General features: G+C 33.7%; 1 protein-coding gene across 1 annotated transcript; it reads left to right on the top strand.

Annotated features, from left to right (window-relative positions):
* Window positions 1-10,082: 10,082 nt before the first annotated feature.
* Window positions 10,083-11,776, top strand: LOC125423842 (zinc finger CCCH domain-containing protein 48). Its single transcript, XM_048479425.2, has one exon. The coding sequence runs from the start codon at window positions 10,326-10,328 to the stop codon at window positions 11,571-11,573; it is 1,248 nt and encodes a 415-aa protein (XP_048335382.2). The 5' UTR covers window positions 10,083-10,325; the 3' UTR covers window positions 11,574-11,776.
* Window positions 11,777-23,470: the final 11,694 nt, after the last annotated feature.

Here is a 23,470-nt window from a genome sequence, read left to right as displayed (position 1 = left end):
AACTTTTCTATAAATCCTATGCTGATTTTAATTTGTCTAGGATGATTTTTATCTTATCCATGGTCATTTACAAGTAATCACACCTAACCAAATCGTTAGATTTTTATAACCTTTTCTTCGCCCACCTCAATCCAACGTAGTGGGGTCTTGCATTGCTTCCCCTACAATGCCTCATACAGAAATATTATTATGCTTGATTGGTAAATGTTGTCCAACAATAAATGCTCATCCCTTTTTCCTTTGAACTGCATGATGCAAAATCTTGGCATGCCTTCCAAGGTGTGAATTGTTCTCTCAGACTGTTTATTTATTTGAGGATGGAAGGCAGAGCTAAAATTTTACTTTGCTCTAAGTGTGTCCACTAAATTTCGCCACAACCTTAAGGTGAAATGCGAATCTTTGTTGGATATGATGCTCATTGGTACTCAATGCAGACTAACTATATAACTCGCTAATATCTCAACCAACTTTTTTGGAAAAAACCATCCTTGCAGCTGTAGGAAATGTGCCGACTTAGTGAGCCAGGCGATGATCAACCATATGCTATCATACCTTTTTGCTGTGGGAGGGAGTTTAAACATAAAATTTATAGTCATGTGCTCGCACTTCCATAAGTGGATGGGTAAGGGTTGTAGTTGTCTTGAAGGCTTTTTTCTCTCCACCTTTATTTATTGATAGACTAGGCACTTTGATGTAAACTCTACAACCTCTCTCTTCACATACTAATCTACTAATTATACTTTATATTAGCCCAATACAACTTAGTGCTCATTAGATGCATTGCATATATTGAATTATGTGCCTCCTCCAAAATCTCTCATTTTAGTTCTTTTATGTCAAGAACACAGAGTCGGCCCAATATACTAAGGCTTCATCTCTCCTAGTAGAAAAGTCTTGGTTAAGCCCTTTTTCTACCTTGTTTTTTATTATTCTCAACTTGGTATCTTCCATTTGGACTTCTAAAATGTAATAAACTAAATTAGCTACATGTGGAAGCTTGCTAAGAGTACTTTCAAAGGATGCATACACATTTCCATCCTCATCTTCTTTAATTCAACCATTAGAGGAAGTAAAACAGACTGTATGTAGGCTAAGGATCCAGTAGCTTTCTTGCTTCTAGCATCAATTACTTCATTAGCCTTACCTAGATGGTAATCCATTATGCAGTCATAATCTTTTATAGCTCCATCCACCTCCTTTGCCTTATATATATATATATATATATATTTTTATTCTGTGTAAAAGTATACTTGAGGCTTTTATGGTCAGTATAGATTTGGCATGTGGCTCCATATAGGTAATACCTTCAAGTTTTCAAGAAACATACTATTGTAGTAAGCTTAAAATCATGAATAGGGTAATTTAACTCACGCTTTTTCAATTGCCTTGAAGCATAAGTAACTACCCTCTGATTCTACATCAATATACAGCCTAAACCTTGATAGGACATATCATAGTAGACTTCATAATTTGCATTTTCTTTTAGTAGGGTCAGAACAGAAGCTGATGTCATTCTCTTTTTTAATTCTTGGAAGCTCCATTCACATTTATCTGTCCATTCAAACTTAACTCCCTTTTATGTTAAATAGTGGAGTTGTTTCACTATCTTTGGAACCCTTCAATGAAACAGTGAAAGTCTCATGCAAACCCAAGGAAACTCCACACTTAAGTCATTATGGTAGGGTGTTCCTAATTTAGCATAGCCCTTACTTTCTCTGTGTCTACATAGATACCATTTGCAAACACTATATGCTTAAGGAACCATACTCTGTCCAACCAAAATTCACATTTATTAAACTTGGCATATTGTTGATTCTGCCTTAGGATTTATAGTACATTCCTAAAATGCCTCACATGCCCTTCCATGCTTTTTAAGTAAACCATGATGTCATCTATAAACACGATGACAAAAGGATCTAAGTATGGCGAAATACATGGTTCATCAAATCCATGGAAATTGTAGAAGCATTTATAAGTCTAAATGATATTACTTTGTAGTGCTGGTACCGAGTTCTAAAGGTAGTCTTGGGAATATCATATTCCCTAATTCTCAACTAATGATATCCAGACCTCAAGTTAATCTTCGATAAAATCTTTACACCTTGGAATTAGTCAAATGAGTCATTGATCTACGACAATGGATACCTATTCGGGATAGTAACTTTAACAAGCTATTTGTAGTCAATGCAGAACTTTAGGGTACGATATTTCTTTTTTACAAATAAGATTGGTGCTTCCCAAGGTGATACACTGGACCTAACGAATCCTTTATCCATCAATGCTTGCAATTAAACCTTTAATTCCCTGAACTTTGTGGGTGCCATTAGGAACAATTCCTGGGACCAAATCAATTGCAAAATCAATTTCCTTTTCTGGAGGTAACCATGGTAACACTTTAGGGAATATGTCGAGAAAGTCTCTACTATGGGCACATCTCACAACCTTACCTCATTAACCAAAGTATCAATCACATGTGCAAGATACCCTTCATAACCTTTTCCAAGTAAACGTGTAGAAGAAAGTAAAGAGATTAGACCTGATGATGGTTTTTTGCACTCTTGGTGGAACACCACAATCAGTAAGCCTGGTTGACTAAATGTTCCTTCTAATAGCAATCCATGAAGGCATGATTTGTAGTAAGCCAATCCATGCCTAGGGTTACATCTAACCTATAAAGATCTAATAGGATTAGGTCTGCATCTATCATTTGGTCTTTAATGCAGAAAAGAAATCTTTTGAGCATTTAGGGCACAATGATTATTTTGTGAGAGTAGAAATCTCTTACTGACACCCTAAAGGAATCATAGTTATCCTAACTCAAGCAATAAATTCTCTTGAGACAAAGGAATGTGTGGCCTTCGGGTCAATAAAAAAAGAGCATTATTACCAAAAATATTTAAGGTACCTGTTACCACATCGGATTTAGCTAAGGCTTTTTGTTGCATCATAGCAAACATTCTACCTACACCTTTTGGCTATGGTCTTTGTCCTTTGCCTCTGTTAAGTTTTGTTGACTGCTGTACTGATTCAGATGAACCACATGCAAGTGTGGCTTGCCTATGAAACCACTAGCTTATTGAGGTTGTGGTCCTGATCCCAATCCTTTGGTATTGTCATGTAGATAGGGGTAGTCTTTTTTCATATGGCTTGATTACTCACACTAGAAGCATCCCACTCTCATGGCCCACCATGTGGCTTGTCATAAATTTGGCAAGCTAGTCTGGAAGCTTCTCCAAAGTTGGACCTTTGGTAAGAGTTGGTATCGCTGCTTACTGAATTTTGTTTTGACTGTGTAAAATAAGTCCTCTCTGCATCAAGCTACCTAAGGACTTGGTTTGCTATTTCCCCATCCTCCATTGCCAGAGTATCCCAAGTTGTAGCTCTTCTTAGGTGACCCTTGGCTTGGGGCTCCAAGTAGGTATCTTTGAATGATCTATGCCTTAACCTGCGCATCAAAATATGCCTTTCAACTTCAAGCGTAGCATCTCTAATAAACTACTAGGTTGGATGCACAGTCCCAGAAATAATCAACGCTGTATTTTCTTTAGGGCCATCTACGAACCTGTTTTCTTTCATTTGGAATCAGGTGAGTGTAAAGCTCAAGCAACTCTTGGAATTTCCACTTGTACTTGGAGACAATCATATTTCCTTATGAAGCCCCTCAAATTCTCTCTTCCTCAATTCACGAAAAGTGTGAGGGCAATACTCCATGGTGAATACATTCTTAAATTGCTCCTAAGTATGAGGGCAATACTTCATCAGTTCCACCAAAGTTTACTACTCCAAAGTGCTTTGTATGATCCATAGTGTACCTTTTAGCATCAGTACGACCTAGTACCTGAATCAACTGTGCGATGAGATTTCTAAAAGTAGACCTACTTCCAGAACTCTCAATCTAATCCTCTCAAGCATGATGCCTGCTTTGCCTAGGCATTACAATAAATTCTATAAGAGTAAAATAAAGATTCAGAAAAAGAATTTCCAACAATGTTTAATAAAGAAAATGATTGATTGAAAGATAGAATGTACAACATGCACAGTCCTCTAGGAATACGAGAACCTAGAACTTTAATATCAAAATTGTTACAACACACCCAAGATTTCTTTATCGAAACCTTAAGCTAGCCTTAATCGGGGGAAAGCCATAGAAAATTATATAGAAAATGTGACAGCATCTCTCATGGGGTTGGACCTTCCCCAAAAATTTCCCTCCATAGAAAACACACCCCAAAATAGGCAACCACCTTATTTCTCTACTATTACTACAAAATTTCTATAAGATTTCAGCATTCTAGATATAAAGGGGCACAATGCAAAAATAATTAAATGATAAATCCAAAATAGTTTTATACAAAGCACCAAATCCATAACTCAATATCAGAGCAATCTAGGATTATTTGAAGAAACATAATTATTACGAAAACAGGATAAGCAATAATAATAATACAAAGAGATAGAAAAAATAGTTTGTACTTGAATACAACAATAGAAGGACATAGTTGAAGGGGTGCACAGCCTAGTGGTCGGTTAGCTAACTACTTGGACCTAGAAGAATGGGTTTGAAAAGAAAACAAAGAAAACTAATAAGATGCTAATCATCCCAATGAGTGGTACCTATCTAATATTAACACTAATGTTAATAATAAATATAAAAAAATATGATGATAATAATAGTAGTATAGATAATTTAAGAAATTGAAGTAAATATTTAGGAAAATGATTTTCTCTCTAAACCCTCACTAATTCACTCAATTTGAAAAGTTTTCTTTAAAAATATTTTTCACAAAACCCATAATTTGGATCTCCAAATATTTTAATATCATTGTGGGAAATAGAATAAAATAAAACAAAGTAAAGTAAAATAAAATAAATTAAAAAAGAAACAAAATATTGTTAAATAAATATTCCCAAAAATATTCTTTTAAAATAAATAAGTACAATTAGAGTGAAAATAATATAATAAATATTATATTTAAAACAATTAAATAAATTAATCAATGATCAATTAAACAAGTACATTAATCAATGATCAATTAAACAAGTAAACCTTAAATTATATAAATATATTCAAAACATTTTAAAGCATATATCATGTATCTACCTAATGTACCATATTATATATCAAGTGATGCTGGGAGGCACTTAGCATCCCAAGGACCCCTTGACAAAAAAAAGATGGAAAAAAGATACCTGCAATTGGACATTTTGGTGTTCCAAGATCTTAATGCTTACAACTTGCCATCCTATGGCTAAGACGAGGGCGGTCAATGCTCACAGGACAAGATACCTGCCGATCATCTCTCATTTAGCTCCTATTGGATGTCTAAACAATAGCTACGTGCCAATTAATAATACTAACAATATAGAATACTAGTACTGCATTGTGTAACTAAAAAAATATAAATGTACATATTTTACTACAATCCCATTTTTAGAAATTTTATTGAGGTATTACAATATTAGTGAAAAATTCATGGTGGCATTTTATGTAACTATAAACAAAAATAAATTTTAGTAAATATACAACTCACCTACAAATGAGAATCACTTTAGATCATCCATGAGATTCGTTTCTCGCTTCACATACGTGCCTAAAATATAAAAAGCATACAACATCAGTTAAAATATTGTTTTCATTGGGTACTTTAGACAATTACCTAAGGATCTAAACACAAACCTCAACTAAAATGAGCAACCATTTACCAAAACGAAGCTTAGACTATGAGGGTCACGAATCTGATATTACTTGTTAGAGATTTGGTCAGCGGTGGTCGAATCTTGCCGAAAAGTATCGGCCAACTTAATGCTGTCAGATCTCACAAACTAGCTTGAATTGAGCCAAAAGGATGTTAGAAATGGTGAAGTAGCATGAAGGTTGTAGGAAATGAGGGATTGGCAAACTGTAGTTGTCATCGAAAAAGACTTCGATCCTAATGTGTCGGTGGTCCACCAATTGTGAAATTTTAAAGGTTGATTAGTTTTTGAGTGAATAAGAGGATAGTAGCAATAGTGAAGAAGAATAACTACCACTACCACCAAAGAAATTGCTTCGATCCCAGTGGATTGCTGACTTGCTCACTATGAAATTTTTCAAGCCAATGTGTCGTAGAGTGAGCTATTCGATAGGGTGGCACATAGTAGAATATGGGTGTTTTGGCCATTGAAAGGTGACTACTCACTCTCTCTTTCTCCTCTCTCTCCTCTTTTAAGGGTCCAAGTGGCCCAATAAAGGCTCCCCATGGTGCCATTGTGCACCCACAGGAGTGAATCTCATGCAAATAAGTGGCACTTTTCAACTGGTGTTTTAATCCCACATTTTACATATTTTTCAAAAAAAAAAAAAAAACTAATAAAGTCAATCTATAAAAATAATTACAACTTTCAAATCCAAACTTTTATACTGTAGATCCAAATTATCACGGATCTGATATTACTTGTCAGAGATTCATTCGGTGGTGGACGAATTTAGTCGAAAAGTCTTGGTGAATTTAATGCTCTCAAATAAAAAGGACCTTAGAAATGGTGCATCGGCTTGAAAGTTATAGGAAATGAGGGGTCGACAAACTGTAGTCATTGTCAAGACTTCGATCCTCGGGCATTGGAGGTCCACCAGTTGTGAAATTTTGGAGGCTGGTTGGTTTTTGGGTAAGAGGGTGGTAGTGAAGAAGAATGACAACCGAAAAGGGATGAATTTGTCTAAAAAAGGAACTACCACTACCACCAAAGCAATTGCTTCGATCCTCGTGCATTGCTGGCCTGCTAGCTATTAAATTTTGCAAGCCAATGTGTCGTTGAGTGAACTATCCGATAGTGTGGTGCATAGTCAAATATGGGTGTTTTGGCCATTGAAAGGTGACTACTCACTCTCTCTTTCTCCTCTCTCTCCTCTCTTAAGGGTCCAAGTGGCCCAATAAAGGCTCCTCATGGTGCCATTGTGCACCCATAAGAGTTATTCCTATGATAACATGTGGCACATTTCAGCTACTGTTTTTAATCCCACATTTTACACGTTTTTCAAAAGAAAATACCTAATAAAGTCAACCCTATAAAAATAATTGCAACTTTAAGATCCAGACTTTTCTTTTGTAGATCCAAATTAACTATGTCGCAAGTGTGCAAACTCATATTGACGAGCACTACACAACAGTACATAAGTCAAAGCCATAATTAATACAGATAAAAAGTTAACCTTAGTCTCGCTCAATTAGTCTAGACTTACCTTGTTATAATCAGAACTTTATGATCTCGACTTTGTTTTTGGCATGCTACTAGTATACGATGATGTTTGAAATAATGCCCTGATCAAAGCAAAATTCCATTTGTATAAAAAAGTTAACAGTGGGATCCACTCGGTCAACTCCGATCAAATTTAGTTAAAATGCAAAAAATCTTATGCACTTTGGTATGGGATGTCACAAAATCACATATCTTATAGGAAAATATAATAATATTGAAAAGCCCCATAACCCCTTAATAAAATAAAACTTGAATTTTATATAAGTAACTATAAATATAAATAAGCATTTTATCCATAGTGTAAAATATCATAAAGAAACATTATATCCATAATCTTAAATAGTTAATCCTATTTGTACCATACTTAGGGAGAAAATGTCATGCCTCAGCATTCTGGACGTGTCGTAGACTATGACCTCATTATTCGACCTCATAAAAATATGTAATCACAGTAAAGGATAGGGATAAGCGTGCAAAGGGTGGCAAGTGGAGCTGATGCTAATTGTTAGTAAAAGGAGCTGATTGGTGTGGAACAAGAGTGGGCATTTTCCTCTTCACTGACTAGTTGGTTGGACTAAGTAAATAACTGGCAAGTTTAGATGGTTGATTTACTTTTATGGTGGGAGTTGCACAGCAAAGAATGGGCAAGGTAGATCAGTGTCACTTTCAACATCGAGTAGAAAAGTTTTGTACAGTGATATTCATCATAACAGGGTAATTAAATTGGTAGGTTTTGTGCTCTCAATGATATGGTAGGTCATAAGCAAATGGCGTATAAAAATCCCTTCTGTTTATCATTTTTACCACCTTTTTCTTTTTTGTCCCTTTTACCAGTAGAATTAATTTTCTTATTCAAGTCCTGCATTTTAGTTTGCATCTAATACATATATATATATATATATATATATATATATATATATATATATATATATATGTATATCTGTTGATGAATCCATCTAAAATACCTACTAGCTAAGATAATGATATGGAGCTGATCAAGTCTTGCTATACACACGTTTTGTTTAGTGGCATTTTTGTACGAATACCTAACCCAAAATTTTTTCAAAAATAACAAAATCTTTTTTTGGTGGACAAAAATGCGCTTGGTTATTGGCTTTTGAAATTTAAATTTAATGATTTTTTAATTTCTCTGACTCCTCTCTAATGTTGATTTTTAATACTTTTGGTATTTATTAGAAATTTTCTTGTGTTTGGGCGTAATTTTGGTTTCTGAGATTTTATTGTAATTTTATATTAGGATTTAGGTTAGTTAAATTAGTGTATATGCATCTGTGGTGACTATTGGTTTTATGGCAAATGGTGGGAAAGATGTATTTAATATTTATCATTTTAAATAAAAAAGGCATTTATTTTAAATGATAATGTTTATCATTTTCAATAACAAAGATTATATATATATATATAAGGTATATACTATATTTAATGTTTTTTTTTTAAATAACCGTATTTAATACTTACTAAATACAATTTTATAATTTTCATTCTCCTACAAAAATTTTAATCATTGGTTATGAGCCACGAAAATCTAATAAATTTCAAGAGTTTGACACCACATATACATGCATACTAGTATTTTTTATTTATTTTTTTTTTGTTTGAAAGAATGCATATATACTAGTTTAATTATCCTAAACCTAATGAAAAAGTTACTAATACGGATAATAATAGCTTAATTTATATATTACCTTAACAAAGTAATATATATATTATATTATTTAATATAAAATTTATCTATTAAGGGTAATTAGCACTAATGTCCCTTCAACTTTATGAGTTTTTGAACCCTGAGTTTATCATATTTTTTTTTTATTTTTTATTTTTTTCCCGGGGTGGGGGGGTCTAAACTCAAATACATATTGTACCGAACGTCCCCTGAACTTTATTGGTTCTTGAACCGGAGTTTACCAATTTTTGAGGCTCCATGGTCACATCCTTACTTGATGATCAAGACTTGTTTCCTGTACTATTTTATGATCTCTCTGTTTCAGTATGTCTGTATTTCTCTCTGTTTGTTTTCTTTCTCCTCAGAATTTTTTAAATTTTGACAAATGCAAGCTAATTTCCTACTCGTTCTGATTTTACATCCGATCATCTTTTTCACTGTTTATAAATTAGACTGGTGGTTTTGGCAGCGATGAGACTAATGTTATGGACAAGATCAATGTTATAAACGACATTAGGATGAGTGTTATAATTTATTATATATTAATTAACGATGTGATGAGTGTTATAATTTATTTTTTATATAATAAATTTAAAAAAAAAGAAAAAAAAAGAAAAATAAATACTTTTTTCCTTAAAAAATGAGGAAAGCAAATACTTATGAAATTTAAAACAAAATTTTCTTTTCTTGAAGGTATTAGAAAACAAAAAATTGAATAATTATTAATTACATAATCGTAAATTCTTATTAAAAAATAATAAAATAAAAAAAAGGATTAAATAAACGCAAAAATTACATAATCATAAATCAGATATCTATCTATATATATATATATATATATTAAAAAAGAAAAAGAAAATATAAAAACCAATTTGGCTACGAAGCAAACTTTTTCTTTTTCAATTTCGGATCAGAAGATGCAAATATATTTCATAATTATTAATTACATAATTGTAAACTCTTAGATAAAAAATAAAATAGAAAAAAGGGGATTCAATAAATGGGAAATTTGCAAAATCACAATTCATAAATCACATATATTTATATAAAAGAAAATAAAAATGCTAATCGCTTAAAAAAAAAAAAAAAAAATCAAAAATCAAAAATCAAAACCACAATGCAACGGTCAGGAGCGCAAAGCTTCCCCTGAATCCTCCTATAAAAGAGTTTCCAAACTCTTATGCTTAGTCACCAAGCAACTCTACCTCACTCTTTCTGTCTCTGTTTTTCCCTCTGATACCCTATAAAAGGGCTTCCAACCTCTCATTCTTAGTCACCAAGCAACTCTACCCCTCTCTCTCTCTCTCTCTCTGTTTTTCGCTTCTCTGATTCTCTCTTCGTTCTTGATTTTCTCTCCGATCCGATTATCTTCATCGTTCTGATTTCATCTTCGTTGTTGTTGAGAATGGCGGTTTTGGCAGCGACGAGAGTGGGTGTTGTTGAGCGAAAGCAGCGAAGAAGAGCGACTACAATTTGTTCCTACTGGCTGGCCGGACGATGCGTCAGAAACCCTTGTGGCTTCTTCCATCCACTTTCTCAATCTCCTTCCCCGCCTGCTCCAATCCCTAACAAACACCCCCTTGCGATTTCTGAAGCCCATCCGCACAAACCCACCAAACGGTCATCGCCGATTTCTTCTTCTACTTCTTCTTCATTCAGGCCTTGTGAGTATTGGAAATCCGGCAATTGCTTCTATGGCGATCGCTGCCGCAACTTGCATTCCTGGTTTTGCGGCGACGATTTCTCGATTTCCGCCAAACTCGCCGGTCACAAGAATGGTATCACCGGCATAGCCCTTCCTCAAGGCTCCGATAAGCTCTTCACGGGGGATAGATATGGCAGTTTAAGGGTTTGGGATTACCGTTCTGGTAAATGCACCCAGAAGTTCGACCTTGGAACTGAAACTGGATGTTTGATCTGTAAAGATTCGTGGATTTTTGTGGGTACTGTGGATTGCGTTAAGGCATGGAATTTTGAAGCCCATTTGGATTTCAGTCTCAGCGGACCTGTTGGTCAGGTTTATGCTCTTGCTGTGGGTCAAGATACTCTTTTTGCTGGAGCACAGAATGGGGTTATAAGCGCCTGGAAGCTGTCAGATCCTGAAAGTCTTGGTTTTCCATTAACTGGGTCTCTAGAGGGCCATACTTGTGCGGTGACTTCGCTAGTTGTTGGTGCCAAAAGGTTGTTTTCTGGGTCCATGGATCACACTATTAGAATTTGGGATACTTGTAGTTTGCAGTGTGTTGGGACACTGAATGGGCATTCTGCTGCTGTTATGTCTGTGATTTGTTGGAATTGTTGCTTGATATCTTGTTCTATGGACAAATCAATCAAGGTTTGGTCAACAACCAAAGAAGATGGGACTGTGGAAGTAATTTATACTCATGATGAAGAATGTGGTGTCCTTTCACTTTTCGGGATCCACGATGCCAATGACAAACCTATCTTATTCTGCTCTTGTGAAGATAATTCTGTCCGGTTGTATGAACTGCCATCTTTCTTGGAGAGGGGAAGGCTTTTTGGCAAGCAAGACATTCGAGCCATTCAGACATCTGCTAATGATGAAGGGCTATTCTTCACCGGGGATTGGACTGGTATGCTAACTGTGTGGAAGTGGGATAGAGACCCCAAGATTGAGGATCTTCACAAGTGACTTAGAGTTTAGATTTTTATTTTTGGTCCTGTATATTTTTTTTGGAGATTTGATTATTTTTGTTTCAAATGACACATGGAAGCAATCTTAGCTTCAAAAGAACTGTAAATTGTTTTGATTCTGACTTGTATAAATCAACATTCATTTGGAAATATAAAACTCATGTCTATGTAAAATTATAGACAATCCCTTTCATAATATAATTCTCTGTTTTATTAATTTTTTAGATTTAGTTTATGGATGTCTAGTTTTAGATTATATTTATATGTCTCAATGATGAATCTGTTATTCACCTGTTCATACACTGCAGATTGAGGAAAGGGGGTTTAAGGAATATACTGTATAATTGTGGACTTTGTATTAGCTGATGAGAAAGAGTAGGGGTAAAAGTTTTCAAATTAAGAGGAAGCTGATTTATGCAGGGGCCACTTGGTGTGCTTGGATATATGGAGGTAATAACTTCTTACACTTCCATTTTGGGATTTTTTATTTTTGTTTACTCCCTCCATCATCGGCTTTTGGATAAATTTCTAATGGTGTTACAGTTTTGTTGCTATGCACTTATTTTCTTTTTTATTTTTTTATTTTATTTTTTATGGTCAATATTTCTGTTGCTATGCTATATTACTTGTTAGGGAATTCAAGAGGACATTGTGACTTCTGGTTGCTGTTTGTAAATCATAAGTTGCTGTACACTGTTTGTAAGCACTTCTGATATGTCTGTAAATCATAATTTGCTACACGCAGTCTGAACTTTATGTTGATTCCACTGTGAAGAAAAATTCTATAAACGTTTAATCTTAACAAGCGTTTTGCATCTCTTACAATGGTCAATCCAGTAATATATTTTTATTTGTTAACAGGAACTCTGACAAAAGGAGGTACAAGTGACCTAACCATTCCATCATAAATCTTATGTAATCTTCATGCCAACGGCAGGAAGCTAGTTTGGAAGATTTTTTTCTTTTTTTCCCCCAAGATAATTTATTTGATTCCTTTTTATCCAAGTTCCTAAGCGATTAACTGGCACCCTTTTCATCCTCTCCGCCAAATTTATTTATAAATTTTGAACACCAAATGAAGTATTATTGTCATATTGGGTTTACTTACATGATTTTTGGTCGTACTAATTTTCAATCCAATAACACAATCATATAAAATTTTCCGTCAACAAATTAGCCATTTAAAACCCGCGGCAACAATCTTTATCCCCGTGGCTGTAACAGTGCTCATGTTTGCCAGAAAACATGCACCTCTTGCAAATAGAACCACGCCAAATTTCCCTATCAGTTTCGTAAAATCACTAGTCCCAGCAATAACAAGTTTAAAAATAGTACGAAATTAGATCCTTCCAAGATTTACAATACTTTCTTCAAATAGCCATTCGACTCTGACTCCTCAATATACAAACTTTACCACCACTTACCACAATATATATTGAGACATGGGCACCAAAACCACCCAATATGTCAGTGTCAACATCAGATAAGTAACTTAATAAGAATTTGTTGTGAACTCACGACAGAATTTCATCCAATGACAAAATAAATGAAGGTGTTGGTCGGACAAGAACATTATTGCTACTCCGTGCCTTGCATAGCAACCATCAAATATTGGGCTTGTGACTGCGTTCATTACACAATTAAATACAGTCTCAGAACCAACAAATTAAATGCACCTTTCTTTTATTAAAAGAAAATGAAACTGAGGGAAGCAGATTTGAATCTGATGTTATATTGAAAAAAGATGGTCAAAAGATGAAGGACTGGTAAACAAAATGAAACTGCTCCTCACAGTACATCGTACAAATATATTCCAAGTCTAGAATCTTTTAAATATTATGTTGACATTAGAAGTTTTACCATATCTAGTTATCCATCAGTTGTGACTTGTGCGGATCTCAAATCATATACAAATCTATTTGCAGTTTGACAAGAAGATGCAATAGTTAAGATGCATCAACAAATTGGTTTCTCAAACTGACTACCATAATTATCCAACCTAAGAAGCTAGGCTCATAGGTCACACACAGGAAGAGTCAAATCCTGACACGCCATATTTTACTACCAACAACAATAACAGCATAACAAGTTTATTAAACTTTCACCATATTGGGAGGAAAATAAATCACAATCTACCAATTCCAAATGCTCCGGCAACAGCAAGAAACAATGCACAAAAGTTTTCTGCCAAAAATCCAAATAGACATGCACGTCATTACCAAAAAAAAAAAAAAAAAAAAAAAAAAAAAAAAAAAAAGACATGCACGTTTTAAGCTTTAAAAATTATAAAACTGGGTGCAGCCAAGTAGATAACATGCCAGAGTGTTTTTCAAACACAATATAATAATGTAAATCATGAATATCACCTAAATCATTTTCTAAAATAGAAAATTCACTTACAGATAATAGCTTAAATCCGAACTACTGCAATACTGCCCCCAACCTTGGTCTCGGTGCCTATAAATAAGTATATTATTTCTTAGACTCTAAAAATTAGACCATATTATTTCTTAGACTCTAAAAATTAGACCAAGGACATTGTACTAGATTATGATTATCAAAATTGGACAACAAGGGGTCCAATTACACTGCAACCTTTAGGATCCGATATCAAAAATTGGAATTTTTCAACCTATGGGCAAATTTATGAAATTCAACATTCTATTAGCTTCTAACACTTACTAGTTCTCTTTGTATTGCTTCAAGTAGCCCAGTTGTCCAAATCAAGCATAATTTTTCTAACCCACTTACACTAAATTGTCTATTTTCTATTTACTTAGTAATTCTCAAATTAATGCTTCAACAAGTTCTTATATACAATTAATGACTTAAATATACCAACATTAGATAAAGAAAACATCTTTACATGATCCAATTTGTTTAAACCCAAAATACCCATATACTTATAATTGGTTTTTCAAAATACTTAACCAAATTATACAATCTATAAATCAAAATGAAGCTTGAGAAATATAGAGCAAGAATCTACCTTTGAATGGAATTAATGGTGGTCTTAGGTTACTCAAAAATTAAGGACAAAGTATCGTTGAAATTTTATTTTGTTGTTAGAAAAAATAGGAACACTTATGACCTTGGAGGATGCCAAAAATGAACTTTGGTGGCCAAAAAACATGTATTCCATCGCCAAAAGTATTCAGATTGCGGAGATTGGAAAATAGAATCCAATGAATTTTCAGCGACATTCCGACAAGATTCTGGTAATTATCTGGTCAGATTTTTGTTTGAAATAGTACTTTGACACATAATCTTTCCAACGCCATAAACACAAAGCAAACAAAGGTCTATATAGTAAGTTATAAGACTTTGAAGTTGCAGGTTTAGAGAAAGATAATGATGGTGGCTGATATTTTGGAATGGAATTAATAGTGGTTGTAGGTTGATTGAAAATTAAGGACAAAGTGTTGTTGAAATTTTATTTTGTTGCCGGAAAAAATGAAATACGTTTGAGCTAATTGGATGATGTAAAAATTGAAATTAGGAGGTCGAAATATGAGGAACTAATCTTTTTTCCATCACCAAAAGTATCCAGATTGTGGAGATTGGAAAACAAAATCCATGAACCTTCTAAAGATATTTTGGCAACTATTCAATTAGATTTTTGTTGGAAAATGTTCCTTGTGACACAAGCTTTTCAATGCCTTACACAGCAAAGCAAACAAAGGTCAGTAGAGTAAGTTATAAGATTCTAAAGTTGTAGATTTAGAGAGAGAATGCTTTAGAGAAAAATAATAATGGTGGTTGATATTTTAGGGGGAGGGAGGGGAGGCGAGAGGAAGAAGATGACCAAATTTAACGTAATTTTTGTGATCCATAATTATAAAATTGCAATTAAATTATATTAATCATAACTTTCAAATCGTAACACTGATTTTGACATTCCATATGTCCACGAACTCATATTAATGAGCTCTATGCATTGTTAAAAGAGTCAACCCTAAATTTCATCCTTTTTATAAGTCAAACTTAGTCCACTTAAAAGTCAAAACTCAATCAAATTTGGTCAATCTTAGTTAAACCACTAAAAAATTCTAATTCTTGGCTTCTTTTTTTTCTAGATGGGATGTTATAGCCTCTCTCTTTCTCTCTCTGTCTCTCTCTCTCTCAGGAGCTAAAAACTCTCTTAGGAGCTAAGAAAAAGATTTCGCTAAATGAAACAAAAGTAGAACAACCATGAATAAGAGAGAGAATGATGAATTACCATTTTTCTGTAATTTTTCTAAAAGTTTAAACTATTAGGAGGTTTTTTAAAATTATGGTCATCTGTTGGACTCCTATCAATCCTTATACACACACACACACACACAAACTTATGTATTTTTTGTATAGATAATCTTATATACCATGTTAAACAATCATTCAACTCCTATTTTGAGTACAAGACATTTTTATCTCTAATTATGATATCATGTTGAAAAACTATTATTTCAAAAAGCTTTTTGTTCCTACTTAATTATGAATTATGTATGAGTCACTTAGACATCAATATTTCCTTTTTTAGGCATATTTAAATTGTATTTGCATCTTAATGTATAAACTTAATTTACACAATGGTTATAGACCAATGTAACTACTAAGTGATCTTAACCTCTTTCTTATCCTGGTTATGAAACAATTCCAGCATGGAGTACTTCTTAACTAGTTGTGTTATTGATACGAAACTAGATTGACTTGCTCTTAAACCCTTATTATATTAGTCCAGATCTTAATTAAGTTTAAGTTCTAATGATCACTTTGATCCCTACTCAACTTGTGAATAAAAACCTTGGTATAAGTTGAAGACGCCACAATAGGTTATGGATTGTCCTATTGATAAGTCAAACTAAAACAATAGTTTTTTAATAGAGTTCTATGTGTTATAAGAAAATAAAGAGAATTCTTTCTCACAAGTAATTTCCTATATGAATAATGATCTGAATATTATTGAGAAAATAAGCCTTTAAATAGGTTTGAGTGACAAAAATAAAACCCTAAAACACTATGTCAAGTTGGCCAACATAGCTTCATAATAGGTAATGGTCCAATTTTCCAAGTCCTTTCCTAAACTAATTTGGATTAATTAATTTCTTAATTTCGAAATAAGAATTAATTAATTTACAATCAAAAATATTAAAATATCAACCTACCTAAATTAATTTGTATAGAAATAATTAAATAAAAACAAAAAAATAAAAGATTATTTCCTAAAACAAAAATCAAATTTCAAATTATGAAAGTAGTTGACCAACTTCCCAAATAAGCTATCTTTGTCCAATCACTAGCTAGTTTAAGCTCCAAATCAGATCCAATATACAATGTAGGATGCTAAATAGGATTAGAATTGATCCCCACACGTTGCCATTGATTGGAATAATCAAAGCTTGCTTGGATGACAGGATAACTCCTTCCCAGTGCCAAAACAGTGCAATTAAGCCAAATTTGAAGTGTGTGGGCAAATGACATGTTTGGACATCCTTGCTTCTACCTTGACATGATTTCATGGCCTCTTGGTAAGATTAATCATGTTCATAAGTTATTAAACCCATCCCCTATTGCTCGGAGTCCTCAAATACCCCAAAATAGCTTTCCTGGTCCATTTCGGCTTTCACAACTTGGATGCTTAGTACGAGCTTTAAATATTTTGATACTAATATGCCTTCCTGAGATTGAATTACACTTTGAATAAAGCTAACCAGATTGTCTTTAAACCTCTTAGCTTGTGTCCGAGTAGTTGGTTCGATCTTCAGTTGCACAAGATCAGCACCCCAGCGAGTTGTTGTTTGCATGGGTACGGATGGATTCTCGTAAGTTATAGCCTTAACCATCAACTACTTATCAACCCCTCCCTCACTGTTCATCAAGTATACTTAGTTATTAGTGTTTCGTTTTTCTTTTTCCGTAGGTATATTGAAAATTGTATTTGGATTTTTATATTTGAACTAACTAAGAGTATGGTTATGGACCAATGCCAATGTGGGGTGGTCTGTTGTCTACTTCACATCCTAGTTCTTCACATCTTGTTTATGGACCAATGCCATCAGAGGGTGCTTCTCTAGTAGTTCTGTTGCCTCCTTGATGAGAATCCGCCCGTGCCTGCACAACCGACAACTCGTTAGGGTGCTGACCCAATATGGATGAAGACCAGGATGATCACTAGAGCTCAAGCCAAGATATTTAAGGATAAACTGGCTGCTTTTATATAGGGAGTAATTAATTCTCAAAAGGGTTTGTCAATACCCAAAGATACAAAGCCTGTTTTAAGCATCCAAATGGTGGAAGCTGTTACGAATCCAGGTAGCTGTTTTAGTACAAATATGAACTCCGGGCAGCACCGAATGGATCCAACACTTCTTGTATTCAAAGGATATCACCAATAGGCCATGGAATCATGTCAAGCTAGAATCAAAAGCATCTAAAATCAGTTTTTATGGATAACATCTCAATTTGGCCAAAAATGTGTTGTTTAGCCTTTGACTTTGACTTTTCTTATTGTTCAAGCAAGTATGACTTATTCCAATTAAGGGGCAACGTTGTGGAATCTTTATTAATAACATTTGGAATCCTAAATGGCATATGGAAGCTGATTTGGAGCTCAAACAAGCTAGACATTGGTAAAAGATACCTTAGTAGTCAAATTAGTCAACTAGTTTCCTAATTTGATTTTAACTTTTTGTTTTAGGAAATTAGTCTTATATTTTGTTTCTATTTATTTATTTGCTGGAAAAATCAACTTAGAAAATTTATTATTTTATTATTTTCACTGTAAATTAATTAATTTCTAATTCAAAATAAAGGAATTAGTTAATCCAAATTAGTTTAGGAAAGTAGGTGAATTTCGGCCAACATGTTTCCTTTTCTTTTTAGTGGCCAGTTTTAACCTAAATTTTTAGTGTTTTATTATTTTGTGACTCTATCCTATTTAAGGGTTTATTTTTGAGAAAGAACACACCTTTAATAATATTCAGAAATTAATTTGTGAGATTCTACTTCTCTTTGTTCTCTTTGAACACCTAAAACACCATTAGAAAGTGAGTGTTTTAGTTATGACTTATCAATAAGGCATCCATAACCTATTGTGGCATCTTCATTATACCAAGATTTTTTATCATAGGTTGGTTAGGGGTTGAGGTCAATCCATTAAAATCTCAACTAAACTGAGATCCGGGATAATATAATACTGGTTTAGGCACGTGTCGACCTAGGTTCATATCATTTAGTATTAGAGCCAAGATTTTGTTCAAGTTTGAGCTATCTTATTTGTTTTATTTATTTTTGTGTTGTTCTACAATTTTAGCATTAAGTTAAGGTTTCTTCTATTATCATACACGTTCTGCAGTTCCAAAAAAAAAAGAAATATTCCTAATTAAATTAGATTTCCTTGTCTTACCGTATTTTTGCTTCCTAGTTTGTTTGTTGTTTTTCATCATTGTTCTTGTTAATTTGGTTTATTGTTGATTTTTCTTTGCTATTTTTTATGTTAATTATTTGTATTCATATATTCAAAAAAAAATTAAAAAAAAGCAAAAAAAAAAAGTGAGTTTACGGCAACAACTACAAAATTCACAAATTTTGCAAACTTTGCATTGAGTGGTCTCGAGTTTGGTAGTTATTTGGTGTTGGAATTGCAATTTAGTTGCTAATTCTTGCTACTGCATTTGAGATTATATTTTGTGACTCAAAAAAAAGAAAAGCAGGAAGAAGAAAAGCCAAATAGAAGAAAAAAAAAATGGGTCGGTTTTGTTGAATTTGGTGTTGAAATTTGTTTGCAGGAAATTTTTTTGAACTTCTGAGTTGTTGACTATTTATTTAATATTTGGAGTTTCTGGAGATTTATTTTTGCTACTGGATATTTGAATTTGGATGGTAAATTAATTGGATTAAAAATTAGTTTAAAGGATTTGATACAAAAACTTGAATTAGAAAGAACAACAACCAAAAAACTATCTTCTATTTTTGTTCAAATTGATTCTTGTTGTGTTTGAATTCTTTCTCTATATTTTATCCCTGAATTATTGGTTCATTCATATTCTGGATAGATTTTATTTCATTCCAAAAATTTTCTTGTTGATTTACCTTATTTTTTCTTAGAAAAGCCGAGAACTAGGTTTTATTAATTCATTCGGTATTGCTTGCTTTTTGTTATTGTTTTGTTGATAAGTTTAATTAAAACATACTTGTGATCTAATTGCTATTTTGTGGGTGTTTTAATTAGAACTTTGAGATAATTCATTGAGTGGAAAAAGGTAAGAGTTTGTGAGCTTAAAAGATGGTCAAAAGCCAAAACTAGTGTGCAAACACGAGTGTTGAGACCATGTTTGAGTGAAACATGTAAGGGAGTGATTTTGGTGAGGTTCTATTTTATTTTTGTGTTATTCATACTAACATGGCAGATTCAAGGGTGAGAAAATGAGATGTACCATTAAAAATTAATGAAGAGGAATCCGTACACTTCAACGATGATTCCCGAGCTTCGAGAAGTGGAAATGAGCACACAAACATGAAGGCCGTCTTGGAGCAATTACAACAGATGAATGCTTGATTTGAACATATAGATTAAAGGATGGACTTCCAAGGTGGACCAAATTTGAGGCAAGAATTCCATGGAGGCTGAGGTTGGGGTCGACGAGGCCTAGAGAGGAATTCGGAGAAGATAATTTTGGATTTAGAGGAGGAATTTTGATGAAATTTTTTCTTACCAAGGAAGGCAAAATCGTGGGAGACCAGCAAGGGAAAAGGATGATGACCTTGGAAATATTAAGGTTAACATACAACCTTTTGTGGGAAAAAATGATCCGGAAGCATACTTAGAGTGGGAGGAGCGTATGGAGATGATCTTCAATTGTTACGACTATTCGAAGGCTAAGAAGGTTAAATTGACAGCAATGGAATTTGGACATTATGCACTCCACTGGTGGACTAATGAACAAAGTACCCGAAGAAGAGTAGAAGATGAATTGATTAATAATTGGTGACAAATGAAAGGAGCCATGAGGAAGCGATTTGTACCAACTCATTACCATAGGTTGCTGCATCAAAGGTTACAATCATTATCACAAAGTAGTAGGTCCGTGGAAGATTATAACAAAGAGATGGAGATGCTCATAATAAGATTGAGCATGAATGAAGATAGAGAAGCAACCATGGCAAGGTTTCTAGGTGGATTGAATCGTGAGATAGCCAATCAATTGAAATTACAACAATATGTCTATCAAACTTGACAATCAATTCAAGAGGAGGGGCACAAGTACACGGTTTGGATGAGTTTCAAATAGTAGGAGGTCAAATCCAAGTGCTTGAAGAAGCAATCCCACCTTTGAAGCAAGACAAAAGTTGAAACTTGGAGAAGAGAGCACCAATCGACCAAAAAGGGAGTCCAAAGCTAAATCTATCCAAGCATCAAAGGATGAAGGTAAATCTAATCCTAAACCTTCTAGAACTCATGATATTGTATGTTTTAAGTGCCAGGGACGGGGACACATCGCTAGCCAATGCCCGAATAGGAGAATTATGGTATTGAAGGGGAAATTGTGAGCTAGAATCCGAAAATGAGGAAAGTGGAGGTGAAACTAAGCAAGAAGAGGAAGAATTTAAAGATGAGACCGAGACTTTAAATTCTTCAAATGCGAAATTGAGTTTGGTGTCTAGGAGAGTCTTGACTGTATACAAAGATGAGGAGCAACTTTAAAGAAAGAATATCTTCCACACTCGATGTGAAATCCAAGGTAAGATTTGTAGAATGATAATTGATAGTAGAAGTCGTGCTAATGTGATTAGTAATGTTATGGTTGATAAATTAGGCTTAGCAATAATTAAACATCCAAAACCATATAGATTACAATGCCTAAATGATAGTGGTAAAATGAAAGTAAATAAACAAGCCAAAGTAAAATTCAGCATTAATAAATATGTGAATGTTCTATTATGTGATGTTGTTCCTTTGCATGCAGGTCATATTTTATCGGGTAGACCATGGCAATTTGATAAGGATGCCATACGTATGGGATAGAGAATTCCATTGTATTTAAATTCAAAGGGAAAAAGTTTAAGTTGGAACCATTAACTCTAAAAGAAGTATTTAGAGATTAACTTCAAATGCAAAAACTGAAGGAGGTCGAAAAGCTTAAAGAAAAGGCTAGTATGGCACCCACGGCTTCAATAACTATTCAAGGGAACAAGGCCACGCAAGAACAACTAGGTAAGTGTCCTAAACTCAATGGTGAGGGGAAAAACAATGATAAAGCCAAGAGTGAAAGAAAACAAATGGAACCCATGAGTGTGAAAGAGAAAGAGAGGAAAGAAAAGAAAAAGAAATTTTTTTTATCTTAGCTTAGGTGAGCTTAAAAAGGCATTTGTGAGTAATAAAACTATGCTGGTTATGATTTATAAAGATGCTTATTTTAAGATTTTTTTGTTATATAGAACTTTATCTGTATTGTTGATAGTTTTACTTAGTGGAAATTTGAAAATTTGGGAGAGATTATTTGATAACTTTAGAAAGTGTGATTTCTGTAAAGATAAATTGGTATTTCTAGGATTCGTTGTTAAAGCATTTGACCCATGATATTTTGTTTGATTGCACTTAAGGAAGGAGAGGTTTCTGAACAAAAGAAGTCCAAGCTTATATTGCGTGGAAGTGGATCCTTTCAAGTTTTGGAGTGGATTAAAGAAAATTCTTACAAACTTTATTTTGATTTGAGGGCAAATCCTTTTCAAAAGGAGGGGAATAATGAGAATCTGCCCGTGTACCACAACTGACAACCCGCTGGGGTGCTAACCCGATACGGATGAAGACTAGACCGATCATTAGAGCTCAAGCCAAGAGATTTAAGGACAACCTGGTTGCTTTTATACAAAGAGTAATTAATTCTCAAAAGGGCTTGTCAATACACAAAGATACAAAGTCTATTTTAAGCATCCAAGTGGTGAAAGCCATTACAGACCTGGATAGCTGTTTTGGTGCAAATATGGACTCCGAGCAGCAACGAATAAATCCAACATTTCTTGGATTCAATAGATTTCACCAAGAGGCCATGGAATCATGTCAAGCCAGAATTAAAAGCATCTAAAACCATCTTGTACGGACAACATCTCAATTTGGCCAAAAATGTGCTGTTTAGCCCCTGACTTTGATTTTTCTTCTTATTCAAGCAAGTTTGACTTATTCCAATTAAGGGGAAACATGTGCGAATCATTATTGATAATATTTGGCATCCTACATGGCATATGGAAGCTGATTTGGAGATCAAAAAAGTTGGACATTGGTCAAAGATATCTTAGTAGTCAAACTAGTTAACTAGCTTCCTAATTTGATTTTGACTTTTTGTTTTAGAAAATTAGTCTCATATTTGGTTTCTATTTATTTATTTGCTGGAAAAATCAACTTAGAAAAGCTATTATTTTATTATTTTCATTGTAAATTAATCAATTCCTAATTCAAAATAAAAGAATTAATTAATCTAAATTAGTTTAGGAAAAGTAGGTGAATTTCGGCCAACATGTTTCCTTTTCTCTTTGGTGACCGGTTTTAATCTAAATTTTTAGGGTTTTATTGTTTTGTGACTCTAGCCTACTTAAGGGCTTACTTTTAAGAAAGAACACACCTTTAATAATATTCAGAAATTAATTTGTGGGATTGAATTTTTCTTTATTCTCTTTGACCACCTAAAACACCATTAGAGAGTGAGTGTTTTAGTTATGACTTATCAATAGAGCATCCATAACTTATTGTAGCATCTTCACTATACCAAGATCTTTAATCACAGATTGGTTAGGGGTTGAGGTCAATCCATTAAAATCTAAACTTAATTAGGATCCGGACTAATATAATACGGGTTTAGGTGCGTGTGGACCTTGGTTCATATCACTCATTTTCTAGTATATTGATATATATGGTGATTT

Source organism: Ziziphus jujuba, chromosome 7 (genome assembly GCF_031755915.1).
Source record: "Ziziphus jujuba cultivar Dongzao chromosome 7, ASM3175591v1".
Taxonomy (NCBI): domain Eukaryota; kingdom Viridiplantae; phylum Streptophyta; class Magnoliopsida; order Rosales; family Rhamnaceae; genus Ziziphus; species Ziziphus jujuba.
This window is presented reverse-complemented; position numbering and strand designations above follow the sequence as displayed.